The 25690-nt window shown below is 47.7% G+C and overlaps 1 protein-coding gene across 3 annotated transcripts in view; it reads left to right on the top strand.

The window, feature by feature from the left end:
• Positions 1–24957, top strand: part of WWP1 (WW domain containing E3 ubiquitin protein ligase 1) — a 105328-nt gene extending 80371 nt beyond the window's left edge. For all 3 annotated transcript variants that reach the window (XM_046642642.1, XM_046642641.1, XM_046642640.1), the window contains exons 18-25: positions 2686–2845; positions 6118–6251; positions 6340–6480; positions 11005–11125; positions 15555–15659; positions 18150–18246; positions 18605–18677; positions 23578–24957. In XM_046642642.1, coding sequence (XP_046498598.1) covers positions 2686–2845; positions 6118–6251; positions 6340–6480; positions 11005–11125; positions 15555–15659; positions 18150–18246; positions 18605–18677; positions 23578–23677 — 931 coding nt within the window. In that variant the 3' untranslated portion in view covers positions 23678–24957. The remainder of the gene's footprint in view (positions 1–2685; positions 2846–6117; positions 6252–6339; positions 6481–11004; positions 11126–15554; positions 15660–18149; positions 18247–18604; positions 18678–23577) is intronic.
• Positions 24958–25690: the final 733 nt, after the last annotated feature.

A 25690-nucleotide genomic window follows, 5' to 3' on the forward strand; every position in this document is an offset into this window, starting at 1 on the left:
GATGGTTTTTTGCATATAATCACTTACTCTGTACCGTGATTTTCTTATTTCCAAATTCTTTATTTTGTTTCATGTACTGGTTTTGGTGTATTCATGGGTTCACAAGGGTGACATGTTCCTGTAGTTTTGCGTGATTGAGAACGTGTTTTCTGTTGCTTTTGTATATAAACAACCCCTCCCTGGATTGACATTTCTTGCACAGCACTCGTTTCTCCAGCCCTCTAGTCGTGGCTTCCTGGCCCCCAGCACTGAGTGTCAGCACTGCGAGGTGGGGGGCTAGCCTGCAGAGAAGCTTTTTTCTCTGAATGCCCACACAACCCTTTTCGTTGGAGTTCATTAATTTTATTGTTAATTGTTTTGTATCTTTTTTTAGGAACATGTTAAGATCTTCCTTAATTTAAGGGAAATTTTCTTCTATTATGTCTTTGAATATTTTTTCTGTTCCATTTGTTCCGTTTTTCTTCAGGAACGTCAATCATGGGTATGTGGAATCTCCTTTGTCAGTCTTACATGTCTGTCATCTCTTCTCTGATCATTTTTATCTTTGTGCTTTTCCGTTTTGTTTTGATTTTTCTTGACCTATCCTCATGTCACTGTTTGCAGTAATGCCCTAAATTTTGCTACTTCTAATGTGATTTTTCTTCATTAGTGATTTTGGCATTTTCTTCATTTTCTTCTCTAGGCTCTGCTAGCTCATCCGTTGTTTCACAATTTTCTCGCCTCTTGTATCTCCTTATTTGAGAGTATAGAGAAGGACGTGTTGAAAGCGGACTCTGCGTCTTGCTAGTTAGCGTTTTCCTTCTCTTCCCTTGTGTCAGGGTCTAGGTTAGAGCCGTGTCACAGTCCTCCACTGGGATGTGCTTGGTTTCTCCTGGCTGCTGGCTGATGGGGTCTGCGGCAGCTGGGGGTCCCTCCCTGGCTTTGTGCTGGACGCTGGCTGTGTCCTGCCCTCTCCCTGGGGCGCGCCTGCCTTCAGCGCTCAGCCCTCACCGCAGGGCGCACAGGCCAGCTGCTCCTGGGGCTGGATCTAGTCTTATGAATGGGTGTTTCTCATTTCTTAGCTGATTTTGTTCAGGGACTCCCTGCGCTCCCCTCAGGTCGGTTCCGAGATTGTAGTTTAAGATCTTTGTAAAGAGTCTGTAAACAGGCTGCCAGGCCAGATCTAGGCTGCAGGGTGATGCCCTGTGTTGCGATTTAAAATTTTTCACTTACAACTGGAAGGTACAAGCATGTACAAGGGCTTTGGGGAGGAAATTTTGAAAAAGGGGAAGATTGGCAACAGATGTTAGCTCAGACTGAAACTTTCCCAGCAAAAAAAAAAAAATTTTTTTTAATTACTTGGCGACATTAAAGAAAACACTAGGTTGTGCTTAAGAATCAAGATTTTATGCCCACGTTCCAGCCTCTCACATGGCAGCAGTTGGCTGCTTCCCATGTGGGCAGTGTCCATTCTTGTCCACTTCCATGCACCCACTGCCCAGGCGTCTAAGGACTAGGAGTGAATGCCCAGAAGTAATTCTTCCTTAAAACGGGCAGTAGCCGTTACCAGGAATGCAGTGAGGAGTGGGGACTGTGGTTGAACAGGGAATGTGAGGTCCACGTAGAGCGGGAAGCATGCTCCAGTCACCCACCGATCACTGAAGGCATTGGCGTTTGGAACCGTGCAAGAAAGTGCTGTTGAGGAGAATCTTGCAGATTGAGTTTATCTTGTAATATAAGTTATTAATCTTTTATCTAGTTAGATTTCATGTATTGGACTTTTTTTTTTTTTTCTCTGAGGAAGATAAACCTTGAAATAACATCTGTTGCCTATCTTCCTCTTTTTGTGCTTGAGGAATATTAGCCCTGAGCTAACATCTCTGCAGTCTTCCTCCGTTTTGTATGTCGGCTGCCACCACAGCACAGCTGATGAGTGGAGTAGGTCCATACCCAGGATCTGAACCTGTGAACCCCAGGGTGCTGAAGTGGAGTGTGCTGAGCTTAACCACTGTGCCACAGGGCCGGCCCCCCTGGACTTTTTTACAAGAGCCAAAATAGGTGGTAATAAGTTAGAGAATGCTTATCACATTTAAAGATTTCACCTTTTTAATTTTAGTTCCATTATTTTAGTGCATTGACAGTAAAATTAAAGCTGTTCCATAGCAGCGGTGCTGTGTGTCTCAGTGTCACCAGCAGACACTTCTTAAACCTTGCTGTGTATGGGTCTTAGATGCCTGTAAGAGTTAAGGATACGAAAAATATCTGAAGACATGGCTCTTGCTCTTGAGGAACTTTCAGTCTGGTTGATGGGGCAAGTCACGTGCAGAAAAGTGAATAATATTGTGAGGTTGTTGCCACAAAGTGCTCAGTGACTGATACAGAAAGTATGCTGAAGATTGCTGAAGTGGGTAGATCTAGGCTAGACTTGAGAGACAAAGTGGGGTCTCCATGGGCTGAGATGAAATTGAGGAGACATAGGCGTACAGACGTGTGGTGTGGAAATAACACTGCGTGGGGACCGGCAGCCAGCTGTGAGTGAGGGTCAGGTCACAGGAGACGTAAACGGAGGACTGAGGGATCAGGCAGCGGGGCGTTAAAGGCCGTGGAGCAGAGGTGTGATATATGTATGGGTGTATTTAAGATCTGTTCTTAAATTCATGTATATGTAAAGGCTAAAAAATAATCTTGACTTATATTTTCTTTTAGAGAATGGTTTTTCTTGCTTTCACATGAAGTTTTGAACCCCATGTATTGCTTATTTGAGTATGCTGGCAAGAACAACTACTGTCTACAGATAAATCCAGCATCAACCATTAATCCGGACCATCTTTCGTACTTCTGTTTCATTGGTCGCTTTATTGCTATGGTGAGTCCTAACTTCCCATTATTTATTTAAACTTTGCTTATTTGAAAAGTATTTTAGAGAGGACTCAAAAAATAATGGTATGCATTATCCTGGATTTTGTTACCAAGGATGTTTGCCTACAAAGAGAGTATCAAAATGTAGCTTATTTTTAGAGTACCTATGTGAAATCCAGATTATGAATCTGAGGATTATTCATACAGCCACTTAGTCCTCAATATATAGCCTAAACATCATGAGCACTTTTCTATAAAAGGGCAGCCTGAGTTGCGTAATCCTTGCACTCGCTTGATGTATTTGGAATTTTCAGAGCTACGCAGAAGCTCCTGTGGGACTGTTGTCTTTGAGAAGTGTTTGTGTTTGTTTATTTGCACTTCGTTACCTGCTGGTTCACTCAGCGGGTATTGATTGAGTGCCTCCTGCGGCATCCTAGTCTGGGAGAGATGGGACCACGAGAAAGACGCCTTCCTTGCTCTCAGGGACCTGGATTGTGCTAGTGTGAGACGAACGATAAGTCAGCGTGTGCTGAGGGAGAGGTCTTGCTGCTCCTCTGGGTGATCTGATTGGAAGAGGCCTCTGACCAGTAACAGTGAGCAGAGGCCTGGAGAAGGCAAGGGGCTGAATCACGCAGATGTCTCAGAGAACAACACTCTAGGCATAGGGAACAGCGAGGAAAAGGCTCTAAGGTAGGAGCACGTTTTTGATTGAAAAACGGCACAGCTGGAGCAGAGTGTGTGAGAGAGAAGTGTGAGGAGACGCAGGTGGGAGGCACTGTGTGAGACCCTCAGGAAGTTCTCTCAGGGGCTTTGAGCACGAGTGGTGTGGCCCAGTAAGGTGGTCTGGCGTGCATTTTATAAGCCTCCCCCCGCTGCTCTGTGAAGAGACTGTAACAGGGGGCAGACGAGGGCAGGGGCGGGGCTGGAGGCCGACGCAGCCATTGGGGGAGAGGAGAGGCGTCGACTTGAGGGTGTGGCGCTGGAGGGGTGAGCAGTGCTCTGGATTCTGGATCCGACCATGGTTGGAGCTGACCGCTTTCTGACGGTTAGAGGCAAGGTGTGAGAGAGGGTCAAGGATGGCGCCCAAGGTCATGGCCTGTGTGTCTGGCTGCAGCTGCCATTTCCTGAGACGGCTGGGTGGTGGCAGGAGCGAATGTTGGGTGTGGAGGGAGTCGAGAATGTGGCTTGGTTTGTTAAGTTTCAGGTGCCTGTCGACATCGGAGTGCGGGTGTAGACTAGGTAGTGGGATGTGCCATCTCGTCATGAGGGGCGTCTGGGTCAGGCCACGTCGTCGTTCAAGGAGTCAGCGTGGACAGAGACGTTGTGTGAGGACGTTTGTAAGACGGGGAGATGAGAAGGAACCAGCGGGAGAGCTGAGGAGGAGGAGGTAGGAGAAGCAAATGAGAATCGTGCCCAGAAGACACAGGAAGGAGGAAGGAGTGGTCAGCTGTCAGAGGCTCAGAAGTAGCCCTTTGGTTTGGCCGAGTGGAGGATGCTCAGGAGCGCTGGAGAGGGTTGGTAGGAGTGGATCGAGAGAACGGAAGGAGAAACGTAGACAGCAGATAGAAACATGTCTTTTAAAGAACTTTGCTGTAAAGGATCATGGAGAAATCGGGCAGTAACTGGGAGTTGATATGGAATTGAGAATGGGAGGAAAATGGAACGTTTATATGCGGATAGTGATGATCAAGTCAGAGGAAGGAATTTGATGAGGTCGGAGACAAGGAACACGTGAGCAGCAACCTTGGGCAGGAGGGGAGGAAGAGAAGCGTTTAGTGCACGTGGAGGGGACAGCTTATCTGCGGTGCGAGTGTGTGGCGCAGACACGGTGGGTCTCCTGACGGCCTGTGTCCTCGGTGAGGGAGAAGGCAGGCTCATTGGCCAGAGTGGGAAAGGAGGTTTGAGGAGTGAGACCGTCTCCGGGAGAGGGGCGAGTGACGTAGGGGGAGGTGTGAGCACCGAGCTCCCGCTGGAGGTCGATGGTCTGAACCACCCAGCTTGGTTGTCTGCCCGTTTCCAGCACGTTCCACGGCCCAGGCACAGGCGCAGAGCAGGTTGAGAGTTGTGTGTAGCCAGGGTTTGGATTTTGGCAGAAACACCCTGTGGGGGACAGGGTTTGAAGATATACAGGGAGTAATTTAATGATTGACGACGGGATCTAGACTAAGGGGAGAGGTGACTTCATGAGGGCTGAGAGACAGTTGTGAGGGAGCAGGTCCAGTGGATTCTTTCAGATCCTAGTGGGCTCAGAAACCACTGGTCTTACTGCTAGAGGCAGTGAGCTGACAGTTGGCGGTTGACATCGAGTTTATCGTTGCTAATAACTGTATCTGCTGTGTGGTGCTGAGAATATTTAGCCAAGTAAGAGTACTAAGATCATTGAAAGGACTAGAAAGCCCGAGTAGTAAAAGAATCACCAGTGTGGGTGCCGAAATCTCCAAGAAGGTGCTGGCAGTGTGGAGGACACGACGCTGAAGGAAGAAAACCAGGGTCTGAGGATGACTGCCCGGGCCGGCGGGGTGGGACCCGCTGGTGCAGGGTGGTGGCCGGGCAGGTCCAGGGAGGGGGAGTCCGGGCATGGGGAGCAGCACCTGCCCCTCCAGGCCTGGTTCGTGAGCAGGTGGAGAGAAACCGCCACCCCTGAGAGGACTGGAGGGGGTGGGAGTGAAGTCCTCAGAAAAATGCTGGCTTTGTGTCAGAGCAGGATGCTGCAGGGTCTGCAGAGAAAGAGGGGAGACATGCGGGATGGCCCTGAGCTCCAGAGGGCAGAGAGGAGGTGGCTTGGGGGGTCTGGGGATGTGTGAGCAGTGGCCCGGATTTCCAGATGCAGGCGGCTGGTGCCGAGGGTCAGGGTGCTGAGGAGGTCGGGGGCCCCCTGCCCTGGAAATCTCTCAGGCAGGGCGGGTCCAAAAGGAGGGGAGGGTCTGTCCAGGCGACTGTGCGGGGCGCTGAGGCCCCTCATGCTGCCTCCAGTCGAGCACTTGGGTTTATAAGCGTGTCGGAATTGGGGGCGTGGGAAAGCTCCTTCATCGTCCTCCTTCACCGCTGCTGACGGACCTGGTAGAGCTGAGGGTTGGGCCTCGGTTAAAGAGATGTGGTTTAAACTCTGTAGTTTGTTTTCAAATAGCGTTTTATGTAATGCTGTAGTTCTCATGATTTATGCTGATTACTTAGCAAGGCCTTTTTTTGCCTGTGAAGCCTCAGGATTTCTCTCTTCTTGTGCTTTAAATAAGAAAATTATTTTGTAAATTTTTATGTAAGACTTTGTTTTCTTGGCAGGCACTTTTTCATGGAAAGTTTATTGATACTGGTTTCTCTCTACCGTTCTACAAGCGCATGCTGAACAAGAAACTGACTATTAAGGACTTGGAGTCCATTGATACTGAATTTTACAACTCCCTGATCTGGATAAGGTTTGAAGACTCCTCTTTCAATAAGGCATTTTCTTGAAACCAATTTGTACATCCTGTTAATTAGCGGATATATGTCTGTGTCACCCAGAGACAACAACATTGAAGAATGTGGCTTAGAAATGTACTTTTCTGTTGACATGGAGATTTTGGGAAAGGTTACTTCACACGACCTGAAGTCGGGAGGGTCCAACATCCTGGTCACTGAGGACAACAAGGACGAGTACATTGGGTAAGTGTCAGACGGACGGACCTGAGCTTCGGGACCTCGCCGAGCGCGTCGGCACCGACTGCTCTGTCTCCACCCCGTCTTTATCCCACGCTGGCTCCCTCGAGAAGATGCTCCACGTCCGTCCCCTCTTCGCTTACCCCTTTTAATCATCCTCTCGGTCTTCCTCTCAGTTTGTAAACATGCTCCAACAGTACTCAGAAATTCAGAAGTACTGAGAAAACACTTCCCTCCCCTCCGACGGACATGTATTCAAGCTCTCAGCAGTGCCAGTGTTCTTGGCGACCCTCACCTTCCCACCGCTGCTCGCTGTGCACCCTCCCTTGTCCAGGTCGGATCGTGAACACTGGTGCTGAGAGGGCTTCGCAGAGACGACAGCCTCCTCCATCCTAGATGGGAGACCCAGGCGCTCCGTGGGGCCGGAGCAGAGCATGTCCTTGACTGTGGTCTCGTGCTCGTCTCCTGTCCCGCCTTACTTTCCCTTCTTAACTTACTGCTAAGAGAGCTTGTGCCACCTCTGTTTTGAAACTGTTCTCTTGGATTCCAGGATCCCACACCACGCTGGTTTTCTTTACCTTCTCTTTTATTAACGGTTCTCTAAATCTCCATTTCCCAAATGTGGGTATTTTTCCAAGGCTCCTTATTCAACCCACTTCTTTAAATAGTCTGCTACCCTGGCTTCAGTTTTCTATTGAAGAAAGTTCCATTAGTATCTGAACTTTAGAAATCATTTCCGTTTGCCAGCCAGGTGAATCCAGACTTTCCTGGGAAAGAGCTGGATAGTTACTGCCCTGAGCCTGAGAGCCGCCTACGGTGCCTGTCGCAGCTGTTCCACTCTGCTCTTCGAGCGCGAGAGCGGCCTCAGACAGTGTGGACAGCAGGTGTGCTGAGTTCCAGTAAAACCACCGAGGCACTCTGACGCTTGATTTCATGCAATTTCCACATCGTCAGACGTTTTTCTTTTAATGTTTTTTCAACCAGTGTTTAAAAACTATGAAGACTGTTCTTAGCTTCCATGCTGTACAACAGCAGATGATGGGCTAAACTGGGCCCATGGCCATAGCTTGCCTACTCCTGAACTACTAAATGACTCATCTGAAATCTTAAATCCAAAATCAAATTTCTCATTTTTTCCTTCCATTGCCTCTTCTTGACCTATTTCTATTAATGGTACTACCATTTTCACTATCTTTTAGACTTGGATTCTCAGTGTCATTTTTGTCTCTTGAAACCTTTCAGACTTTTTGTTTTTTATATTTGTTTAAAAAATGGGATCATATACACATTACTCTGAAGCTTGTTTTTTCCACCTTCCAGGCCAGTAGAGATGGATCTGACCCATTTTCTAATAGCTGGACAAGTCGTGGTGTACCATTCTGTGTCATTCAGCCGTTTCTGCTCCGAGGGGTCATTCAGGTTGTGTCCAGTTTGGGCCACTACAAACAAGGCAGCAGAAAACCTCGATCATGTGTCCCTGTGTCCTGCTGCTTTTGTCTTTGGGCTGTAGACTTCCAGAGGGGATGTTGTTAGGTCAAAGAGTGTGTAATAGATCCTGTGCTGCTTTCCTGGAAGGCCACAGCGACTCTTCCTCCCTCGGACCTGTGAGGTGCGTGGCCTTTCGCCATCACGCCCTTGACTGTCTCTCTGCTCCGCTCTCGCCGCCTCCTTAGCATGGCAGTGCGGGCCGCCTGCTCCGTGTTTTTCTGCTAACGTAGTTTTCTCTGAATGGAGGAATTACTAATAACATATTTTCTCCTTTGTACATCTTTGAGTCTCCGGGGTATTTTCATTTTGGTTGTTTGTCATGCACTGAGCATTTGTTACTCTTAGTGGAGAAAACAAGGAAGCTCTTCACATTTTGAAGAAATAAATTCACAAAGATAGTGCATAAGGCACTGGGCTTTCTATATTTGTTAAACCTTAAGCTTTCCACAAAATCCGACAGTAATTATTAAATAGCACAACGTAAACATTTAAAAAAAATCAGCATTTTCAAATATCAAAATCAGATTAAATAAAATTTCATCATGTAAAGTTTATATTTAGTTTGCTACTTTGAATTTTATACTTTGCATTAAAGTAACCACTATTTTTTAAAATCTTATCTGTATAGTACCTACTATATAAGAGTTGATATCCTGAATTTAATAATTTTTGGAGGATTTTGTTTCAGTCTCTGAAACCATAGCAGACTTTAATCTTGTTTTTTAATCTTGCTGTTTAAAATTACTCTTCTTTTCCAGTTGTGATATTTTGTGGGTTGTTTTTGGTTCTGTTTTTGTTTTTTGCTGCGGAAGATTGTCCCTGAACTAACATCTGTGACAGTCGTCCTCTATTTTGTGTGTGGGTCACTGCCAGCTGCTGACAAGTGGTGTAGGTCTGCGCCTGGGAACTGAACCCAGGCCGCTGAGGCACAGCACGCCGAATGGAACCACTAGGCCACGGGGCTGGCCCTGGGGTATTTTGTTTTTAGTGCACAAAGTCAGACATCAGTGAATCGAGGAGTAAATGAGTGGTGGAAGGAGTGTGAAGTGCGGTGGGAACCCAGCGCAGGAAGGAAGCTGTTGATTCTGCTGGGAGGACTCTGGAAAGTTCTTCCTGGGACGCTGCGTGAAGAGAGGGCTTAGAAGACGAGGAGAGCCGGCTGACAGACGGGGAGCTTTTTGGAGGGGGAGACAGCAGGAGCAGAGGGGCCGCGCCGTGAAGGGGGCCGGATTGTGCCTCAGGCTGAGGAAACGCTGTTATTTCTGAAAAAAAAAAACAAAAAAAACCCTTGGGTTTTTGCTTTAATGTAAGGAGCCATCAAAAACAAACCAAAACCAAGAGAGGATGGTCAGAATTGTCCTCAGCATGTGTATGGAGGACAAGTGGGCCTGGTAGGTGGGAGGGTGTGCTCGGAACACTGCTTGAGAGGTGGTCTCGTGGTCGAGTAGTTGGGGATCGCAGGCCCGACACAGGCGGGCAGTCGGGATGGACAGGAGGGCGTGGGTTTCTGAGGATGTCATGGGCAGAGAGCAGCTCAGGCTCAGATCCATTCTGTGTCGTGGGGAACTGGCAGTAAATGAAGTATCTGATGCTTGAGGCGTCTGCTTGGTTCACGGTTAGGTGTGTTAGTGGGATATCTGTCCAAGGAGAGATGACTTACATCTTGGTCTCGGGAGGAAAGCAGACTTGGGAATTTAAGAACTGCTGGCTTTTCTGGGCTAGTTAAAGCTTTGGTAATGAACGATATCCTCTTTAGATGGTGAAGAGCTGGAAGGGAAAGGAAGGCAGAGGTCTCGGTGATGGTGGAGCCCATGGGGGAAGCACAGGGGTAGCCAGAGTCGGGTCAGGAGCAGGGGTGTCGCCAGACTGGGGAGAACAGTGTGAGGATGGGGGCGCGGACGCCCAGGGTCTCAGGAGTTGCCCGGAGCAGGGGCACTGAGCACATGGCCTGGGCTTGGCAGTTCGAAGCTCCTTGGTGACATTTGTGCAGAAAGCCTTTTCTTCCTGGGGGAGGAGATTTGAAAGCCAGACTACGGTGCTTTAGAATCTGGGTGACGGGAGGTGAGAAGGTGGGGCCGGTGAGTGTAGACACTGTCTTAATGTGCATAGTAGGCGTAGAGAGCAGAGAGGAGCTGCCGCACCGGGTGGAAGGAGGGCTCTGGGAAGCAGATGGGAAGGGAGTCGGGGCATGGTTGGGGCCTGAGAAGGAAGCGGGCTAATGACTGGTGGGGAAAAGTGTGGGAGGCAGCGAGGGTGACAGACTGTCTGGAAGAGGCAGGCCAGCCTCTAGGACAGGAGGAGGAGCTGGAAGTGGGAGGAGCACGCATGAGCCGGCTTCCCTCCACCCGCAGGTGTCGCTGGCTTCTCCCCGCTCATGTGCTGCTCCTCCACAGGGAGCTCCAGACCCGTCTCCGTTCCCAGATTTGTGTCGCTCACAGATTTTCTTCCTAGTTTCTCTGTTACTGTCTTCCCTGCTGTACAGCTGCTGCATGTGTCTCTTCAGAATGTTTTATTTCTGTCTTAAATTGTTCTCTCCTGGTTGGGACATCTTCATGTTCGCCAGTAAATGGGCATGTGAAGAAGCAGCTGTCCCGCCTTCCGCCCTCCCAGACAGCGGGTGTGGCCCATGCCCGTCCCCTCGCTGGGGAGGCTGCTGCTCGGGCCTCCTGGCAGGAGCCCCGCTGCAAGGGAGTCAGTGCCTGCGGCCGTTCCCTGGCCGTGTCAGCAGTGTTTGGAGTTACTTGTTTAGACAGGAAGAGGAAATAATTAGTGCTGGAATTTGGCCGTCTTACTGACACGTAAAGAACGTCCTGTTTACTTTGAAAAGCATCCTTTTTATAGCTGCTGATATGCTGGAACTGATTTCCTCGTGTGGAAACGTGTTAGCCCTTAGATTACGTACATGCCCACGTAAACCTGTAGGTTTTATGTGTGTACGTGGCATATTTAGAAAAGGGGAAGGCATCTTAGAAGTACTTGGTGTTTCTCAGCCTTCTACCTCGCGTGCAGATTCCCTGTTTTAAACGCGGTCTTTGTTTTCAGTCTGATGACGGAGTGGCGCTTTTCTCGAGGAGTCCAAGAGCAGACCAAAGCTTTCCTGGACGGCTTTAATGAAGTTGTTCCCCTCCAGTGGCTCCAGTACTTCGATGAGAAAGAACTGGAGGTGAGGCTCTTCAGTGAGGCTGAATGGGGAGCACTGATGGGGAGGGGCTGTTCTTGTGCCTTCACAGAGGCGTGCCCACACGGTTTAAGTCCTGAGGCACAATCTTGAGTCCTCTCATTCATCCACGTGTTTAAGGGTTTTAAGGTTCTGGCATCACCGTCTCTGAACCATGGTGGTGTCATCTCCCAATGCCAACCATTAGGGGTCCTAAAGAGTGAGTGCAGCCTTGTTAATAGTTCTGGGGACCGTCTGAAATCCTGGATTAGTAGTGAGTCGGCCCAAGATCAGATTTTTTTTTTTTGAGGAAGATTACCCCTGAGCTAACTTTTGCTGAGGAAGACTGGCCCTGAGCTAACATCTGTGCCCATCTTCCTCTACTTTATATGTGGGACGCCTACCACAGCATGGCATGCCAAGTGGTGCCATGTCTGCACCTGGGATCGGAACTGGCAAATCCCGGGCCGCCAAAGTGGAACGTGCGCACTTAACTGCTGGGCCACCGGGCCAACCCCTAAGATCAGATTTTTAATTCAGGAATTCTTGGTGGTCTTAACTGTATTTAGACTTAGGAGAACAATATCAGGAGTTCTTTTATTATTTTGCTGATAAAATTCACGTAACATAAAATTTGCCATCTTGAACATTTTTAAGTCTCCAGCTCAGCAGTGTTAAGTATGTTCACATGATTGTGCAACCAACCTCCAGAACGTTGTTATTTTGCAAAACTGAAACTCTGCACCCACTAAACAACAGCTCCCCATTTCCCGTTCCCCAGCCCTGGCAGCCGCCTGTCTGTTTCTCGTGTAAGTGGCACCATGCTGTGTTTCTATTGGTCTTGCTGTGACTGGCTTATTTCCCTTAGCATGATGTCCTCCCAGTTCAGCCATATCGGAGCGTGTGGAAGAATTCTTTCCTTTAAGGGTGGATAGTACTTCACCACATTTTCTTTATCCATTCGTCAGTCGATAGATATTTGGGTTGCCTCCCCCTTTCGGCTGTTGTGAATAATCCTGCTGTGACCGTGGGGGTAAATGTCTCCTTGAGACCTCACTTCAACTCCTATGGCTATGTCCCCAGGACTGGTACTGCTGGGTCTGATTAGTTCTGGGCGTCGTGAAGCCCTCCTTCCCCACACAGGCCAGAACATAGGCAGGGCCTTCGGAGGGGCCATGGCGTGTCTTCTCTGCCTGCTGTGGGCGCAGTATTGTAACTTAACCATCATGGGTCCTCTGTTAAGAAACTTGGTTCATTCATGTAATCAAGTGTGTATATGAAAAATTAGCATTTTAAATTTTATACAGTAATATTCCTATGTAGAAATGAGCCTTCTGGAAACTGACTGACCTGGGAAGTATATGAAAATCAGGACTCCAAGCCTGCATGACATGTAGACCCTCTAAACCTGGTTAACGTCTCTTTCTTAACAGCTTGCTCACAAGAACTAACAGAAGCGCATTAGAAGAAGAGAATGGAAAATGTTTTTAGAGTAGTATTAATCATTTTTTTAATCGCAGAGTACATTAAGAATCTGAAGAAAGTTAAACAATTTTGCATCCTCAAAATACATACACCTAAAGTATTCCAAGCCCCTGGTTAAGATCCCCCATCTTAGGACCCCACCCGGTGACACGAGGCTGAGGGCGAGAACGCGCCATCAGAGCAGAGGGGCACTGAAGCAGTAGGTCGGGAAGGGTGTGGGCGGGCGCACTCTTCCGGAGCCCCTGGTCGCGTTTCCAGCGCACTCACATCCAGCCCTGGACGTGGTTTGGCCATATGATCATTTCCTTCTACAGACAGGGGAACTCAAGCCCTTTACTGGTTACCGATTCGCCCTTAGCTCACAGTCAGAACGGTGAGAAAAGACACATCTTTGTTTGTCTGCTTTGTCTTGATTTTCACTCCCATGCGTTGTCTCTCTCAACCATGAATAATGCCACAGTCATAGGCGTTCATACTGTTATTCATGATCATGCCTCTTTTTACGTGTTGAAATCTGTGTAAACTTGAAGAAGATGGACAGTCGTTCTTTATAAAACTGTCCTCACGCAGGAATACAGGCAGCCTTCTCAGTTCGATAAAGGGCATCAAGAATCTAGAAGATAAACCCTGGCATCATGCTAAATGGTGATGCTGTGGATAGTCCCCGTTGAGGTGGGAACAAGGCAAAGATGTCCCCTCTCTCCACTTCCGCTCTGCATTGTGCCAGATACCGCAGCCAGTACAGTGCAGCACAACCAGGAAGAAAGAGCATAAAGGTTGGAAGGAATAAAACTTTTTATGCACAGATGGTAACACGATTGTCACCTTAGAAAATCCTAAGGAACCTACCCAAAACCTACTAGAAATAATAGTGAATTTAGCAAGACTGCAGGGTACAAGGTCAGTAATTTAAAAATCAATCATGTATCTTGTATATATTAGCAACAGATACCTGGGAATTGAAATTTTAAAGCTTCACTTACTAATGCATCAAAAAAATGAACAAATATAACAAAAGACGTGTAAGACCTCTATACTAAAACTTAGCAGTTCCTCAGGAAAATTAAAGAAGACTTTAATAAACAGAGAGATACTCCATGTTATGTATTTGAAGGCTCAATGTTGTAAAAAGGTCACTTCTCTCCAGATTGATCTGTATGTTCAGTGCGATCCCAGTCAGCATCCCAGCAGGAGTCTCTAAAGCAATTGACAAGGTGATTCTAAAACTACAAGGACGTGCAAAGGCTCTGGATTGGCCAAAACCATTTTGAAAGAGGACAGACTTGCAGGATGCTCATGACTTGACTTTAGGGATTATTACAAAGCCATAGCGACTGAGATAGTGTCGTGTGTGTGACAAGTGGGACAAGAGAATCCACACATATTGTCAGTTGATTCTCAAGAAAAGTGCTGGTAGATTTCAGTGGGGAAAAGGACAGCCCTTTAAGCAAGTGATGCTGGGTCAGCTGGGTGTCCATATGGAGGAAAATTAACCTTGACCCCTACTTCAGCCCATAAATAAAGACTAATTTAAATAAATCATAAACATAATATGAAAGCTATAAAGAAAACAGGAAAAAATCTTAGTGTAGGCGGAAGTTTCTTAGAACACAAAAATGCGATAAACCACACACACACTCAGGATAAATTGGACTTCTTCAAAACTAGAACCTTCTGTTAAGTAAATGAAAAGGCAGCCTGCACACCGGGAGAAACTACTGAGACAAAGGTCTTATATCCGGAATATATATTCAGAAACCTCCTATGACTCAGTAAAAAGTCAAAAATTTTTTTAAATAGGCAAAGACTCACTTCACGAAAGAGGCTACATTGATGGCATAACCATGTGAAAGGTGCTTGCTAGTCACCGAGGAAAGGAAATGAAAACTAGATGTCATCCCGGTTTGGGTCAGTGTTGGTAGTTTCTCACAGGGTTAGACATGCATCAGCCTTATGCTCTGGCAGTTCCACTGTGGGGATTTTCCCAAGTGAAATGAAATATGTGTTCACACCCACACTTTGCCATAAATATTCATCACAACTTTATTCATCAACACCAAAACTTTGAAGTAATCTGAATGTCCGCCAACAAGGGAAAGGATAATAAATGGTGTCTGTTCGTGCACTGAAATGCCACTGAGTGAGTGAAAGAAGTGCCCACAGCCATACAGGTCAGTCTCATAAACCTGCTGAGCAGGGGGAACAAAACAGAAATGAGAGTGAGTGTGTGAGCATCGTGTACACTATGTATGATACTCTCAAAAATCTCATCTGTGGTGAAATCATCACCTAGAGCCAAAGATGAGGGTGGTGATTTTGACTGCAAAAAAAGACATAACGGAAGTATTCTACATTTTAATTGTGGTGGGTTACACAGGTGTATACATCTGTCAAAGCTCATTTAACTCTATGCTTAAAATATGTGCATTTTATTGTATGTAAATTAACTGTTTTATTATGCCCAAAATAATTTTCATCCCATATATAACTAACTTGGGTTATTTGAAAATTTCACATATGTAGAATATTTTATTCCCAAAACTTGGATAAATGAATAACAGGAGATTAGTTTATTTTTACTTTTAAATAGGTAAGATAGCATAGATGTTTTTTAAAAAGAACCAGAAATTTATATTTGAAACTTATCAATAATTGGGGATATATTTATAGTAAAAGATACTCTTTTTAGCACAGCTAATGTTTTTCTGGAAGAATAGTTACTCTGAATGTTATTTTCAGTTTGAGCTCGATAAACGGGCAAGATGAAGTGCTTAGAATCCTGTGAGTTAAATTGGCGCAGGTTTTGTTGGACTGGCTTCCTGGGGTCCTTCTGGCACGCGCACGGCTGGGACGTAAGTGTGCACAAGCTTAGCTGCGCGTGAGCAGGTCTCCGTCCAGCTGTTCTCCTGCTGGGCCCCGACTGTGACCTGGCCCTGTGCTCCCTTCCCAGGTGATGCTGTGTGGCATGCAGGAGGTCGACCTGGCGGACTGGCAGAGAAACGCCGTGTATCGACACTATACAAGAAACAGCAAGCAGATCATTTGGTTTTGGCAGGTATTTGCTTTTATTTTTTCAAAACACAGTATTCAAAGAAAACATTTTCTAAGGAAACAGCGGTTTAAAGACAGTTTAAATGAAGACTGTTTGTGGACGTAGTCTTTGAATTCTGCATCAGAAGTGAATGGTGGGAACCCACGCTGAAGGACTGCCCGTTGCTTGTTTTGGCCGTCTTCCTACAGGAGGGCATGAACGACAGAATCTCCTTTATGTAATAGTTCAGTGGTCATAGTGGTAGATCCAGCAGTTTTCCCCTAGTGGTATCAAAGTATTCCACCCATTCTGCTTAATTCTAGACATAACGGAGGAAGCATGTTTTTAATGAGAAAGTCAGTACAGATGCTCGATTCCTCTGAAGGTGCTGCTGTGCTAGGAGTTGGAGTGATCTGGAGGATCACTTCCAAGGATGGCTGTCTTCTTCCATTTCTCTCTCTCCTCCCTCTCTCTTTCCTTCCTTTTGTTTCTGTTTTGGCTTAAAACTCGAATAGCCTGGTCTCTGGGCATCCAAGTGCTGCAGCTGATCTTGAAGCACTTCTCAGGAGACATTTTGTTTTGTTGTTGTGTTTATTTCAGAATTTAGATACTCTTCACATAAACCTGCTGACTGAGACTCAGTCGAGCCACTTAGTGACTGAACTCCGGGTTCACTTAAGCTTAACTGGTTCACTTTCAGGTGAAGAGTAAGCCTGGGTTTTTGTATTATTATAGAAAGATTTTCCAAAAGTTTCATCTTTCCGTAAGGACATGTGTCCTGTGTTTATTGCTTGGTACTGTAATGAAGTGTGCACACTTGTAGACCTTTATCGTGCAGACATCCCTCAACATATGCACACGGCGCGTGCCAGGGGACTTGCCACCGTGCTAGTGCCTTACTAACTGAGACCTGAAGCTCCTGCGTGCCCATCTGGAGGGGACTGAGTCCGTGACTTACACAGTATCCATTCTGTAATTCTCTACCTCGGAAGCACTTTTTAAAATGCAAATTAACAAAAATATTGGAGGATAGTATGTTTCAGCGCAGCATTCGGGGAAAAGGAAGGTGTGCATGCTGTGATGGTATTTGGTTAGAAGGAAACTCAGGTCGTGTAGAGGCAGAGCATGCGCTGTGTGTGGATGCGCCGTCTCGGAGGAGGTGGAGAGGGACCCGCAGCAGGTCCGGGGGAGCGGCGTGGGGGGCATAGAAGTAGCTCTCACGGTGTCCCCGCTTCCTGCCTTTGAGTTCTATACTGTGTGTCCCTGTTACCTGTTAGAGAAAATTAATACACCAACAGAAAGGTGGGCATCACTCCCTTTTCACACCTAAAGTATCTGAATTGCCTCACAGAGAGCTGCATGCAGGTGTCCGCCAGCTTCCCCTGAGGCCCTTTGCCAGCCTCCTCGCTCCCCCGTGCTCTGACAGGCCGTTTGGATGTCTCCGTCTGGGCCCGGAGGAGCTTAGGCTGGGCTCACGTAAATCCACACGAAGAGCTCTTTCCTGCTTGGGTTTGTTTCAGGGAGAGTGGTGAAGTTTGGGCCAGGCCTGGCCATGGCTCTTTCTCGTGTCGTGATGAGAGCCATGCTCAGCACAGCTCTGTGTGGAGACGTTCATGACCAGCACGGCCTTCTGCCCTGTCCTCAGCGAAGGGGCAGCCCTGTGTTGAAGACGCGTTTCTGCCCAGACCGCCCCTAAGTGCGCGGCCCTGAGCTTCTCAGACCAGCTCAACTCAGTGTTGCCCGCCTTGCTCCTCTATGGCCCTCTGTGAACAGAGTGAGTCAGCGAGCTGGATTCTTCTAGAAGAATGCATACTTTGGGGTTTCAAGTATGAAGAACACAAAAAGTTGCGAAAATGGTGTTTGGTGGGAAAAAATACCACAAATTCTCAAGGGTGGCAGTGGGGAACTGTCCCTTTGTCTTTGGAAGCTCATGGGTGAGGAGGGCTGTTGGCTCAGTCAGGATAATGGGTCTGGACTGAGCCAGCCTGACGTGGGAGTCCCCGCTGCCACTTTAGTAGCAGTCGGAGAAGGACGAGTCACTCCCCCTCTCGGCCTCTGCGTCCCCGTGTGTGCAGAGGGGACATTAGTGGAGTGCCTCTCTCCTCGCAGAGTTGTGAGGGTTCAGTACCCAGCAGGCATGTGGCACCATGCCTGGCAGCGATGGCCAGCCTCTGCCGGGGGGCTGCTGGTGGCCTGGCCTGGGGGGACACTGGGCGCTCGCAGCGTCCGTTTCGCCCTGGGAGGGGCTGAGCACAGTGGCACCTGCGTGCACCGTGGGAGTGACTGAAGTCGCGTTCGGTCCTTGGCTTGGTGCCTCGAGGGCCTTAGTAAAGGACGGATGCCACAGCCACTTTCGTCACAGGCATTTTGAGCCAATTTCAGTGTTAAATGTTTGATTCTTCAAGATAAAGTCTTAATTTTCTTGAAGAGATTTAGGGATAATTTGTCTCCTGTTGTTATTGTGAAGATGATTTGGCATTTATCGCACGTTCAAGTCCCTTTGGTTTTCCGCAGTTTGTGAAGGAGACGGACAATGAGGTCCGGATGCGCCTGCTGCAGTTTGTCACGGGGACCTGCCGGCTGCCCCTGGGAGGATTTGCGGAGCTCATGGGTGAGTGCGGCCACGGGGCTTTGTGCCGGGCGTGGAGTAGGGTGACCTGAGGAGGCTGCTTCTGGCTCCATGCGGGCTCTGCCGGAAGACAGACGGATGCGTTGGTCGGACAGAATGACGGTCTGCTCGCACGGCCGTGGCCGGCACTCTGCTCCGTGGGGTGACTGATGCCCCTTCCCGCGGGCGCCGTCCCGGGCTGGACCTCCGCGGCGGCAAGGCGCTGCGCCAGCAGAACGGTTCACCTTGTGGGTTGCTCTGTCATTCCCGGGCCTGTGCGACATCGTCTCTTACTTAACTAGTTGTCACAACCAGAAGGTTGAAAGGACCAGATAAATTCTGTCTTATTTTCCTGGTTTAGGAAGTAATGGACCTCAAAAGTTTTGCATTGAAAAAGTTGGCAAAGACACCTGGTTACCAAGAAGCCACACATGGTAAGTCCGAGAATCCTAAACAGGAGGGTGAGAGCCAGAGTGAGTCTTCTGTTTTTTAAGGATTCAGACCCGGGATTACTGCTTATTCATTGACGATGCTGGGATCTCCATTTTGACGACGGACTGATCAGTACGGTGTTCTGTGACTGACACTTGAGAGTGACTTCTAGTCAGTTAACATAAATCCTTGAGAAGCGCATCCATTGGTTCAACAAGTGCCGAGTCCCCCTGAGCGTGTGAGACGAAGCTGAAGGGCTCCCTGCCTTCTGTGGAGTCCACGCTCGTTGGGGACGGGCACAGATGGTGGACAGGTAAACCAGCACTGCAAGTTCTAGGACGCCCTCCGAGGGGAACGAGGACAGCCAGAGCGACCCTCGCAGGGCGGGCGGCCAGGGGCCTTCCACGGGAGACGCGATGTTTGACCTTGGTGCTCGCGTGCTGTGGGAGAAAGCGGGAAGCGCGTAGTTTGTCCAGGTCAGTCACCCCAAGACCCTGAAGAAAGAAGCCGCTTTTCAAAGAAATGAAAGATGGCTGCTGTGAATGGAGCTTCGTTAATCCAGAGGGGGGAGAAAAAGAGTCTGGGAATGTGGGCAGGGCTAACGTATGTGAAGGCCTGGAGGCTTCTCTAAGGCGTTTGCATGTCGTTCTCAGGCGGGTAGAGGCCTTGGAACAGTTTTAAAGAGCAAGTTGAGATGCAAGGCCGATCACTGGCAACAGAGGAGAGAAGGCACAGTTGCGGGGGTGAGGCAGGGGTGAGGCACGGAACCGCAGAGGAGGGGGTGGCGTAAGGGCACGTGGCTCTTTCAGGAGTCAGGACTCTGCTTCCACCAGCTGTGGGCTGCCTGCTCATGGTGCTGACGTTGGCACTCGTGGTGCGAAAGCAACAGCGGGTAAGACCGCTGGTGCCTTAGCACGAGTCGGGCCGTGGCCCCAGCCGCTGTCTCAGCTCCGTCACACCGCACACCGCAGGTTAAAGCACAAACGCCTGGCTCGCAGACGGGTTCTTTGTGAAGCAGGAGCGCTTACTCATGAGGCTCGAGTCTGTCTTTTGGATGTCCCGTGTGAGAGAACGGGCGTCTGCGTGCGGCGTTCTCCACACCAGAGCGCTGGTTGCCCTGGGAGAAGCTCGAGGGCAAAAGCTGAACCAGCTTGCTTTTGTCATGTGACACTGTTTTTACTTGAAGAATGACTGGCAGACAAACTGTGTTTGTTCAGACTTGGGTATTTGGTAAAAATTTTCTTGAAAAGTAATGAAGTCAGCTTGTCACCTCAAGGGAAACAGCTGATAGCATTTGTTGACAGCATTTGGAAAACTCGTATCCACCAAGCTTCCCAAGACTTTTCTGATGATTTTGGGGGTTTAATTAACGATTGTGATTTTCTTCCTATTATATAATCAACTGTGTCACATTGGGACACAATGTTGTGACTTGGTGAACCAATATTTCCAAATGGCCAGTGCATGGTGATGTTACAGAACTGTGTGTGGGTAAAAGCTTTCATTCAAAGTGCAAGATAAACCAGTGGATTTTACGTAGGAGTACAAAAAGTTCTTTGATATGATTTCGGGACCCATACTACTTAACCTTGTCAACTTCTGTATGGTATCAAAGAATAACGCCCCCAAGTCATCTGAAAAAATGACCAGAGTACATCTCCGTTTTCCAGCTGTATTCTGTGTGGGGACAGACTTTCATACACTTAAACCAAAACAGCATAGTGTAGCAGAATCCAGATGTCTTCTGTTAAGGCAGACATTAAAACAGTTTGCAAAATATAAAATAAGGTCACTTTTTTCACTGTTTTTGAAAATAGTCATTTTTTTGAAAAAGTTATTTTAAAATGAATTTTTTTTAAGTTTCTCAGTTTTAACTTTTAATATAGTAAATATCAGCAGATATAATTCACATAAACAAAAGCTCTTTGGGGTTCTCAATATTTTTAACTGTGAAAAGGGATCCTGTGACCCCCCACATTGAAAATCCCAGCCTAGGTTAAAGTGGTGAGTCCCGTCGAGGAGGGGAGGTTGTCCAGGCAGAGGAGAGAAGAGTTCATGACCAAAGGAGCTAGTTCCGTCAGAAAGGTGATGAGGTTGGGGTTCTGAGTACTAGTTAAGGAATTGGCCTTTGAGGAAAACAGGAACACTTCCTTTGTTGTAAGAGTAGAGGGAGAAAAGTCGGGTATAACCTATAGGTAGGGTCTAGATTTTGTGCAGGGCGAATGGTTATCGACCGTTGGTTTCTATCTTCTCCAAGTGGAAGTTGAGGTCCCTGGCTCAGGGTGAACAAAGGAAAGGCCTCTGGAGAGAGAGCGCGTGGGCGAGTTGCGGAGCGCGGACCGCGTCTCCCGGCGGCGCGTGGGTCTCCCGGCGGCCCGTGGGTCTCCCGGCGGCGCGTGGCTCTCCCGGCGGCGCGTGGGTCTCCCGGCGGCGCGTGGCTCTCCCGGTGGCGCGTGGCTCTCCCGGCGGCGCGTGGCTCTCCCGGCGGCGCGTGGCTCGGGATGCCGGGCAGCGGTTGCGCAGCGGGTCTGCGGTTGAGCGGGTCGGGCTGCGCGGCTCGAGGGCCGCGGGGGAAATGCTGGGCTCAGACGAGCTGCATTTCCGTTAAGGCAGGAGAGGAGTTGCTCAGACTGTCGACGACTGCACATCGTCGAGTGAGTTCGGAGGACGGATCGGAAAGGCCTGACAGATGGAGGCCGCGCTGGGCGTGTGATTGGGCTCAGGGAGGTCGCGGCTCAGAGTTGGGGCAGAGCCTGCGTGCACACGGGCGGTCCAGAGGGGCGCGGCCGTGGTCAGCTCCCATGGTCCCGCGGCCGCCGTCTGCAGCGCTTCCCTCGGCGAGCTGCGGCCCTCGGGGGGCTCCTCGCCGCTCCCTGTCCGCGGACGTGCGCTGCTCTCTGTCTTCCCTTCTTACTGATAAGGAGGTGGAGGCGGCACATCGGCCGCAAAGCTGGAACTAAAACAAAAGCTAAACTAAACCTTCAAACAGTATTCTGCTATTCATGTAGTCGGCACTCAATAAAAGGTGAAGAGATTTTAGTCTCTCTCTGTCCTTTTGTAAACCAGCAGAAAACGTAACACCTCATGTCCTAAAGCAGAACCCTGCTCTGGATGTTTCCAGTAACCCTCTCTCTCACGTGGTTCAACTAAGCACTTCCTAGATGTCCACTGTGTGCGAAGTGGGTCAGTGTCAGGAGAGGACGGCGGTAGCTCTGCCCTCGTGGGTTTTTGAGTCCAGTGGAAGAACAGTCGGTCATGATAGAGTAGAGTAGGTGCTCTGTGGAGGAGGGAATTCTTATCAGCGTAATACGCTCAAGAATTCTTGGAGGACGTTGTAGCATTCAGATTGATTCTTGATGAATAAATGATATTTTCATAGGCAGGGAAGGGTATTCCAGACCGTAGGAGAGCCGTGAGAGCATGGCCATAGGACAGGAAAGCGTGTGGCATCCTTGGGGAGCCTTAGGTAAGCTGCAGGGGCTCCCACCCCGTCCAGTCCCTGGAAGCAGCAAAGGTTACACTGGCACGTCGTCTTAGGCGTGTAGGCTGGTGGTGACAGAAGGCTAGACAGGTTGTGGAGAACATAAAAAAAATTTGTCCGCAAGGTCCGAAGGCGGGAGATTCTGATGGCCCAGATAAGGGACGATGGGGAAGTGTGTATATGAGAGGATGGGAGCTGCGGAATGCTCAGCAGGGAGAGATGGGAGAGGTTCTGTGGACAGGAGGACGGAACTGGACAGAGGCTCTTTGTGTAAGAAACGTGGGAGAGCCAGAAAGTGGCTGATTGTCTTGGTGTAGGACTCGACTGCAGCCTTTTTTCCTGACTTCACCCCACTCTCAGACTGGACGAGGTGGGGCGGGCTAGGAAGACAACCAGTCGGCTGAATTGCTGCTGCTAATACGTTGAACTTCTTTCATATTTGGAGGATGAAGTGGTCTGAGAGGAGCAGCATTTTGATTGGCGGCCTTGTTCAGAAGGCCCTGGATTGTCAGGTTTCCTGACTCTTCCCTGGGAGTAGGGTCAGGGCAGGTGGCATCAGGGGCAGTAGGAGGGCACCTTCCACAGGAGAAGGTGAAGAGCCAGAAAGGTTGACTTCCTCAGAGCTGCCACACTGGACACTGATAGAGGGGCCGAAACCCTGGACTCTGATCCTCTTCACCTACTCAGTGCTGTGTCTTAAAACTTCACTGCTGTTCCACCTTTGTAAATTGAAGAATAGTACACTGATATTTTAATTTCAATATTTTCTATATTTCATCTGTTAATCCCAGCAGGGAATTCTTTGAGTCTGGCAAGACTGAAAACAAGTCCTTTTAGAAAAGGTTATACATATGGTGAGATTATTTGAAAAGACAAAAGTATCTGTTTGTTTGTTGACTGTCTTCACCCCAGAATTTAAGTTCCACGAGGATGGGGATTTTAGTTTTTCATCACTGTATCACCGGCTCCTGGAAAAATACCTGCTATAGAATAGCACGTCAATAAATAACTGATGAGTGGTGAGTGATGAGTGAAAGAAATGGACTCTTCTAAGCCAAGAGAAATCAGGGGACTCCTGGCACAATGTAACAGAAACGGTACAAAAAAACAGAAAATTAGAGATCTTTTAAAAATTGCAGTCTTTATCCATATTGCTGCAATTATTATTTGTAATTCCAGTTTTCTCTGGGAAATGTTAAAGTATTTTTATGACTAGGTCTTAAATTTGAATGGATTGCTTTAAGAAATTTGTGTATGTTAATCTTAAGTGCTATGATAGTAGTGAATTGTTAGAATACTTCTGGCAAAATTTTTACATACTTCCACTGTGCATTTAGTTCCTCAAATGTGGTCTGAAAAATGCTGTGTTAGAAATCTTTACAGAGTTTGTTTTATTGAAAACACGTCTGTTTTGTTTTCAGTTTTAACCGCTTGGATCTGCCACCGTACAAGAGTTATGAACAACTGAAGGAAAAGCTGCTTTTCGCAATAGAAGAGACCGAGGGCTTTGGACAAGAGTGAACGTGGCTTCTCGTCCCGGAGGAGCTCTTGCGTGTGAACACCCCAGCCGAGAAAAACTGCACAGAGAGTGTATATAAGCTGTTCATTCTGTACAGTGAATTTTCCGAACCTCTCACAGTATAAATGTTTTCCGTTCTTCCACAGAAATATGCAAAACAGTTCATCCTTTTCTACTTTATTTATTGTTCCCTTGAAGTGACTGACCAGGAAGAAGATCATCCTTCAATTTTGAAACCACCCAGAGACTTTGTCCCAAGTACTCAGTGCGCGTCTGTGCGAGCATATGATAGCGACTCTAGTTCTATAGAGTCCGAGTGCACTGACACGACAGCCGTTCACTCACAGCAGTCCGGATGTGCGTGGCCTTGTCTGTGCCCGGGGCGGGCGCACACTGCTCCACGCTCCCCCTGCGGAGCGTCTCCTGAGGGGCCTGGCTGTGCGGCTGTTAGGAGGTAGTAAGGGCTCAGGCCAGATCCTACGTGGAGTCTGTTAAAAACGCTGCTGGCTTTCTGGAGACAGGTGCTTGAACCTGTCGGTTTGTTTTAAATAAATACAATAGTTGAAAATTTTCCCTTTTTGCTATATCACTAATACGAAGTAATAAATGAAACCGTAACTTACATGAAAGTCGTATCCTAGGTCCAATATTATTTAGTTTCTTCTAGAGCTTGGAAAGAATTCATCGAACAGCATAGAGGTTTGTTTACATGTTACTTTGGGATGCTAGGCATTTGTGGGACTAAAAAGAATCAGGCACTTCTGTACTTTTGTTTTTAAGTCTGTGATGTTCTTTAATTCATAATAAATTGATGCAATTTGATACTTAGGAACATATAAAAAGGTAATGTGAACTCTTCTGCTTTTGTTTGTGTTCAAAGTTTGTTTTATAAAACCAGATGGATTGAAGAGTTAGGTAAGCATCTGAACTCTCAAACAGATGAGTCTAATGATTTTCTGTTAGTGTTTGAATATCTTCATTCCTCTTAAATTCATGAAAATTTTATGTGTCTGAAATAAGCATATAAAAAATCTGGTCCCCCCCTTTTTTACATAGATCATTATTTTTGTCCTACGTAAATAACACTTTTAAATTGTTTTTCATTATCGGGGCATTTGCTGAATTACAAAGATGTATAACAAATTGGAATCTGATGTGAATGATATTAATGCTGCTATACCAAACGGCTTCCTTATTAATACAGAAATTTAAATTTCCATTTGTATCATTTCAGTATGCACTGTAAATTTCATTAACTTAAATTTTTTTTATAACCATGGAATTGATGTCTTGGAATGTTATCTGTAACATATTTCACTGCTAAGTACATACAGAAAATACTAGCATACAATTTAACTTCCCTTAACAGTAGTTTGTTTTGCTGAAGATTTATTTTTCTACATATTAATTTAGATTGTATTCTGCATTTTTATTCAAAATACATAGTAAAGATGAACCAAAGGCAGGATCCACTTCCTTGAATAGACTCCTTTCCCAAATCCTAATTACTGACCCTGGTTATTTTCAAACCTAAAGAATTAAAAAAAAAGGGTGGGGTGGGCTGGCCCCATGGCTGAGTGGATAAGTTTGCGCACTCTGCTTCAGCAGCCTGGGGTCCCCGGTTCAGATCCTGGGCGTGGACGTGGTGGCACTGCTCATCAAGCCATGCTGAGGCAGCGTCCCACATAGCAGAACTAGAAGGACCCACAACTAGAGCATACAGCTACGTACTGGGGGGCTTTGGGGAGAAGTAGAAGAAGGGGGAAAAAAAGGGATTGGCAACAGATATTAGCCAGAGGCCAATCTTTAAAAAAAACAAACAAAACAGCTAATGTATGTGACAGGCTATGCAGTAGAGGGCGACCAGTATTCAAAAGGGCTACGTAAGTTGCACCACAGGAGTCACCACTGCTGGATGAGACTGGCTGGCAGAAGGCACTGAGCGTCTCAGTGGAGGCTGATGAGCAGCCCGCAGGTCTGACTCTCATGGAGGCTGAGGAGCAGCATCCCGCAGG

Source organism: Equus quagga, chromosome 16 (genome assembly GCF_021613505.1).
Source record: "Equus quagga isolate Etosha38 chromosome 16, UCLA_HA_Equagga_1.0, whole genome shotgun sequence".
In the NCBI taxonomy this organism is placed as follows: Eukaryota; Metazoa; Chordata; class Mammalia; order Perissodactyla; family Equidae; genus Equus; species Equus quagga.